Source organism: Lucilia cuprina, chromosome 3 (genome assembly GCF_022045245.1).
Source record: "Lucilia cuprina isolate Lc7/37 chromosome 3, ASM2204524v1, whole genome shotgun sequence".
Taxonomy (NCBI): Eukaryota; Metazoa; Arthropoda; class Insecta; order Diptera; family Calliphoridae; genus Lucilia; species Lucilia cuprina.
Window position 1 is genome coordinate 59,847,529 of NC_060951.1, and position 6,070 is coordinate 59,853,598.

Genomic DNA, 6,070 nt, shown 5'->3' on the forward strand with positions numbered 1-6,070 from the left:
TTTGTAAACAAAAATAACTCACCACACCAAAAAAAATGTTTATTTTGATAAAACAGCTGTTACGGTTTGTTTTATTTTTCGTCGGGTTGTTTTCTTTATGTGCGTGATAAAAGTCAAAAAGTCAAAAAAGCCGAAAAAAGTCGAAAAGTTGGAAAAAGTAGAGAAGTCGAAAAAAGTCGACAAAAAATCGGAAAAAGTTGAAAACTCAAAAATTGTAGAAAAAAGTAAAAAATAGTCGAAAATTTTAAAAAAGTAAGTATACTTACAAATCAGTGATGGGCAGACAGATACCATCAAGTTTATAATTGTGTACGTTAAGCAGAAGAGAACCGTATTTAAGGTAACATTTAGTAGTAGTACACTGTAAAAAGTTGTGCAATATCAAAATAATATATTTTGCGTGCAAATGCATCTTTTCAAAAATTTCACAACTAAAAACAACAAACAAGTTTTTATTTTACTAAATCACAGTCACACCAACACACACAGCTTTTAGTGTACATGTAATATGAGTCGAAAATTTGAAAAAAGAAAAAAAATCATAAATAGTAAAAAATCAAGAGAAGTTGCAGAAATTTCAAAAAGTCAAAAAATAGAAGTTGAAAAAAGTCGACTATTTATAAAATAAATAAAGTCTAAAAGTCGACTTTTAATTAAATACAAAAAGTCGAAAAATCGACTTGACTTCTCATAAAATGTAAAAAGTCGAAAACCATTATTTATAAAATCTGTGATTGAATTTCAACGGTCATACATAGTATATACATATTTTCTCTAAAAAGAATGTTTTTTTTAAATACTCTTACATATGTATGTATTTAAGAATCATTTGGAAGATATTTCATTTAAAACATTTCTTCTTTATTGGGTTTACCATGTCTTAATTAATTATAAATTATTTTGGTATTTCCGTAGCAATATCACAAAGTATGCAATATTATTAAAAACAAAACATCTTTTGTTTATTGACATTTTCTTCTTCTTCCACTAAAATCACTTCACGACAGTTAGGCAACAGTGATGCCAGATGATTAAAAAACCATAGCGTTCATAGCTAAGTTCATTTATTTGGAATTTGAACTGAATTTGCTACTGTAACAAGTTCGAGAGCTTTATTTGTCTATGACGAATCTTTAGTACCCTTCAATTATAAGCAAGTTTTTGATTAGCACTTCGAATATGTATACAAATTTACATTTTATAAGTTTTGAAAGCTTAAATAATTTACAAATAATGGACTCATCCGAAAATGTTTCTCATATATACAAATCATATACGTAAGAGAGAATTTTATCCTGATATTAAGTAATGAGTTTTTTACAAACAGGGCTATTTATTGGCTGTGTAATACAAGTTTATGTGTCGAATTCAGCAAAATTTTGTGGGAATTCTCATTAAAAGCTCAAAAAGACTTGGTGACCCTATTTTATTATTTTGTTACCATTCTTTCTATTACACCTTTTATATCTTTTCTTTTTATCTTTCGTAATATTCTTTAATTTTTTCCATCGTATAGAAATGTCAAAATTTTCTCATCAACAACCATTTGACAAAATTTCTATTTTTGTACAATAATTTGGCATTTAATTTACTAATTCTTATTGATAAAAAGAATTTTAGTAAATATTAAAAATAGTTCACATATTTTAGACTTATTAAATAAGTATAATTTGTTTATGTGCAGCCAGAAAAAATTGAAAAGAGTCAAGCAAAATCTCGAAAGCAGATGTCAACGAATGTTAAACAATTGTGTTGAATTTGATTGAATAAAGAAGGAGGAAAACGAAGAAAAAAGATTAAAGAACTCGGTAAGTGAAATGTTGGTGGTGGTTAAGATGGAATTAATAAAATAGTTAATAAATTTTGCAATTATAAAGTGACGAAAGAAACAAGATTATTACGGCACATAGGTATTAAATTCGAAAAATATTTGTCTTTTTTATTACTCTTATTTTGTAAAGTAAACAAAAAAAATAATAAAAATCTTTTGTTAAAATTGTATATCATTTTGTTTGTTGTTTAAAATATCACTTTTAGAGTATTAACTATACAAAAATTTCCTTGTGTTTTTATATTATACTTTGGCATCGAAATTACGGCTTACGCCTTGAAGAAGCCTTGTTTAAGAACTACCAATTCGCCCTATACCTTTGTATATAAAGGCGGAACTCCCAAACTTAAGTCCTATGTTTACTGGTGTGCACTAAAAACCTATTGAGTTTTGTTTGGTACTCCACCATGTATAAACATTTTAGGTTATTGAAAAAAACTGCATGTGGTTAATACATTAAACTTTGGAGAACCGTAACGCGATACAGTTATGTGACGCTAAACATTAAACCACTGCGAGAGTGAAAAAGCTTATGAAGGCAGAGAGAGGACGAACTGGCCTTATTATCCTTAAACGATAATGGCATTGACGCGCAAAGATCTTTAGTTACCTAGAGTTGAATTACGAATTAAGTTCACTATTAAATTTGTTGTACATTACGAAGAGTAAACAAACAAATTATAAACAAAAAATGATTGTAAATAATTGAATATTAATGTACAATAGGAAAAACAACAAAACATAACGATAAGTAGTATGAGATTATTGACCTGCCTTTAGAAAATTGATAAAGAAATAAACAAATTGTGTTTGACTACAAAGTGGGTCAATATTGTTTTTTTTTCTTTGCGAAACAAGATTAGCGTCATAAGGGTATTGCCAACCTTGGAAATTGTAGAAAAAGGCCCGACGAAGTGATAAGCAAAATTTGTACATTATGTAGATTTTATATGTAGAATTTATATGACATCATATTTCTGGCTTATATCTCTTTACTAATTTTATATTTCAGGCTAAAAGTGTTTAAAAACAATCTAAGCACATGTTTATAAAGAGAAATTAAATATCATCAGCTTAACTTTAGCGGTCAACAACAATGGCAGGAGGCGCTGCATCAGTATTACGTAATAACTCCGAACAACGTTATAGAACTTCAACACCTATTAAAAGGGGAGATAGTAACTCAACACCTCCTACTTTCTTACGCACACAACAGCCAAATTTTATGTTAACCTCTCATTCAGAAGCTCTGTTGCAGGGTCTGAACGCCTTAAGATGTTCAGATAAACTGTTTGATGTTACTCTCATAGTTGAGGGTAAAACGTTTAAGGTAAATAGAACTATTAGACATAAAATTTCATTGTCAGTACATTGTCCCCACATTGCCAGATCTGACAACTGTCCATACATAGTTTTCGGTTTAAAATACGTGTCAATCACTTTTTTTCAGGCCCATCGAGTTGTTTTAGCTGCCTGTAGCGATTATTTTTGCGCTATGTTTACCGATGCCATGCGTGAGGCAAGACAGTCCGAAATTAAGTTAAATGGTGTTAATGCTCGTGGCATAGAGCTATTAATCGAATATGCCTACACCTCAAAACTGGAATTGGATCGTAATAACATACAGGATGTACTCTCCGTTTCAACACACGTTCAAATGAAAGCCGTCATTGAGGCCTGTTCAAATTATTTAGAATCTCAAATTGATTTAGAAAATTGTGTAGCTATTGCCGCCCTGGCCGATCTTTATGCACTAGATGCGCTTAAACGTAAAACGTATCGTTTTATTTGTGCCCGTCTTGATGAATTCTCTCAAACTCCAGATTTAATAAATCTAACATGGGATCAATTGGAGTATATACTCTCATGTAATTATCCTGTCGATTGTTCAGAAGAGAGAGTATTACAAATAACATTGCAATATTGTCTGGAGTCCAGGCTAAAGAACGAATTGGCTAGAATGCTATTTGCCAAAGTGCGTTTCAATCAAATCGAAACCAATGCACTCAATACTCTACTATCGAATGCAGAATCTGCTGAAGATGACTCGCAACAGTATGTCGATCTTATAAAGAGCGAGGTTATAAAGCAAAATCAGTTGAATAAACTAAATACTGAAAATGAAGAAGTGATATCTTTAAGTGTCTTAACCAATTCGCGCGGCATGGAATTGGCTTTAGTTAAAATTGGAGGCTTCGAAACAAATGGTTTAACTAATCAAATAAGTTGTTATTTGCCCTCGGTAGGCAAATGGGAAGATTTAACTGTGATTCCACATATAGAACAATGTAAGTGCATTTGTTTTACATTCAGCGTTTTAAATTTAAAAAATAAATCTTTAAAACCTATATATGCAGGCAATTATGGTACAGCAGTCTTGGGCAATGATCTTTATATTGTTGGCGGTTCATATGATGTTTGTTTAAAGGAATATATACATCCTTTCGGTTTTCGCTATTGTCCCATCAAGGATAAATGGAAAACTATTGCTCCCATACAGGCTGATCGTTGTCGTTTCTCTTTAAATGCCATGGGCAATAATTTTTTGTATGCCGTTGGTGGCGTTTGTGAGCTAAATGATATTGATGGTGATCACTATGCCAATGAAATGGCAACATCAAATTGTGAACGTTATAATGCCAGTGTAGATCGTTGGGAATATTTACCCGCTTTATCGGAGAATCGTAGTCAACATGCTGGCGTTGTTTTGGGTGACAAATTATATATATCGGGTGAGTTGTAAACAAATATATTATTAAACATTTTATTGAAAATTTAAAACTTTTTTCAAATTAAAACTGAGTTTTAGTTCTTCATCAAAAACTCAGTTTTTTACTAAAAACTCAAACTATAATATATTTCGGCATAACAAACAAACTTTTGTTATATCTCCCCATCTTGTAGGCGGCATTGATCGCCACTTGGTCTTGGCATCGCTCTGGAGCTTTGATGCAAAAACCGAAAAGTGGAACAAATTATGTCAGATGCCAACACCCAGAGCCGATCATGTACTCATTGCATTCGAACATCATATTTATGCCTGTGGTGGCTGGTATGAAGATCCTTTAACTGAATCAAGAGTTTTAGCCGAAACCATAGATGTCTATGACGTGAAAACCGATACTTGGTCGACGGAAACAAAAAATCCAATGCCAAAATATTACACTGGTGTGGCGGCAGTTAAGAGGCGCATTTATTTTATCGGAGGTCTATTGTCGACAATCACCATAAATCGTGCCACCTCAGCGGTGCAGTGTTACGATTTAGATACAAAACAATGGTCATTTAATGGCGAATGGGAATATCCCAAAGAAGTGTGGGAATGTACTTGTGCAGCTTTTTATGTACCACGAGAACGTGATGATTTTGTTATGTCATTTTATGGGATGTAAATTAGAAAAAAAACAACAAATAATTACAAAATCATTAATTTTATTTAATTTATACAAAAACCATATAAATTATTTTGTACTTTTTTATATAAACAAAACGCGCAACGATATGTTAAAACATTTTTAACACTTCTAGTTCTATTTTCTTTCTATAAAGTATTTGTAAATATGTTTCGATTTGAAAGAAAGAAAGTAAAAAAACATTAATACGATTCTTGCTGAATTTATCTTTTACTCGTAAGAAAAACTTTTTTCTCTTTTTGAAAATATGGGGAAAACTCATAAAAATTATAGTATTTGAGAATCTCTGTTGTTATCTATAGAAAATAAAAATCATTTTTTATATAATTTAATAACATTTTTAAGCTAGTTTTCTAAATGAAACACAATTTTATTTTTATATATAAATAATTTGAATTGTATTTTAATTTTAACTGTTTTGTATTAATATTGTTTATTTTATTATTATGCTTTTTATTATTATGCTTTTTATATTATAAAATTGCTGGAATTATTTAAAAATAATCTTGTCGTTCGTTATATAAATATATAAACTTTTCTCTTTTTTACTTTTTTATATTTGTGGCAGGGCCACGTTTAAATTGAAAAAAAAAATAAATAAAAAATAAATAAAAAAATAAAACCGAAATGTAATAAACCTACATACATAAATACATATAATAACACTACATACATATTTACTTAGAATTGAAGAAAAAACAACAACAATAACAATTTAGATCTGGCAACTTCATGCCTGAGTAGAAGTGTTTTTTTCTGCAGCTGATCATTTGCTAATAAAATTAACTTAATTTCTGGCTAAAGATAAATTAAGTAGTACTTTTTG

At 30.1% G+C, this 6,070-nt stretch overlaps 1 protein-coding gene across 2 annotated transcripts; it reads left to right on the top strand.

The window, feature by feature from the left end:
- The first annotated feature begins 233 nt into the window (after positions 1–233).
- Positions 234–5,576, top strand: LOC111680506 (kelch-like protein 26). Of its 2 annotated transcripts, XM_046946753.1 has the most exons (6): positions 234–252; positions 1,685–1,808; positions 2,844–3,161; positions 3,282–4,119; positions 4,189–4,563; positions 4,736–5,576. In XM_046946753.1, exons 3-6 carry the CDS (start codon positions 2,928–2,930, stop codon positions 5,221–5,223), a joined length of 1,935 nt encoding a protein of 644 aa, XP_046802709.1. In that variant the 5' UTR covers positions 234–252; positions 1,685–1,808; positions 2,844–2,927; the 3' UTR covers positions 5,224–5,576. The 2 variants fall into 2 exon arrangements, with proteins under 2 accessions (XP_046802709.1, XP_023297933.2); XM_023442165.2 differs by lacking the exons at positions 234–252; positions 1,685–1,808 and adding an exon at positions 1,814–1,910.
- The last annotated feature ends 494 nt before the right edge of the window (positions 5,577–6,070 follow it).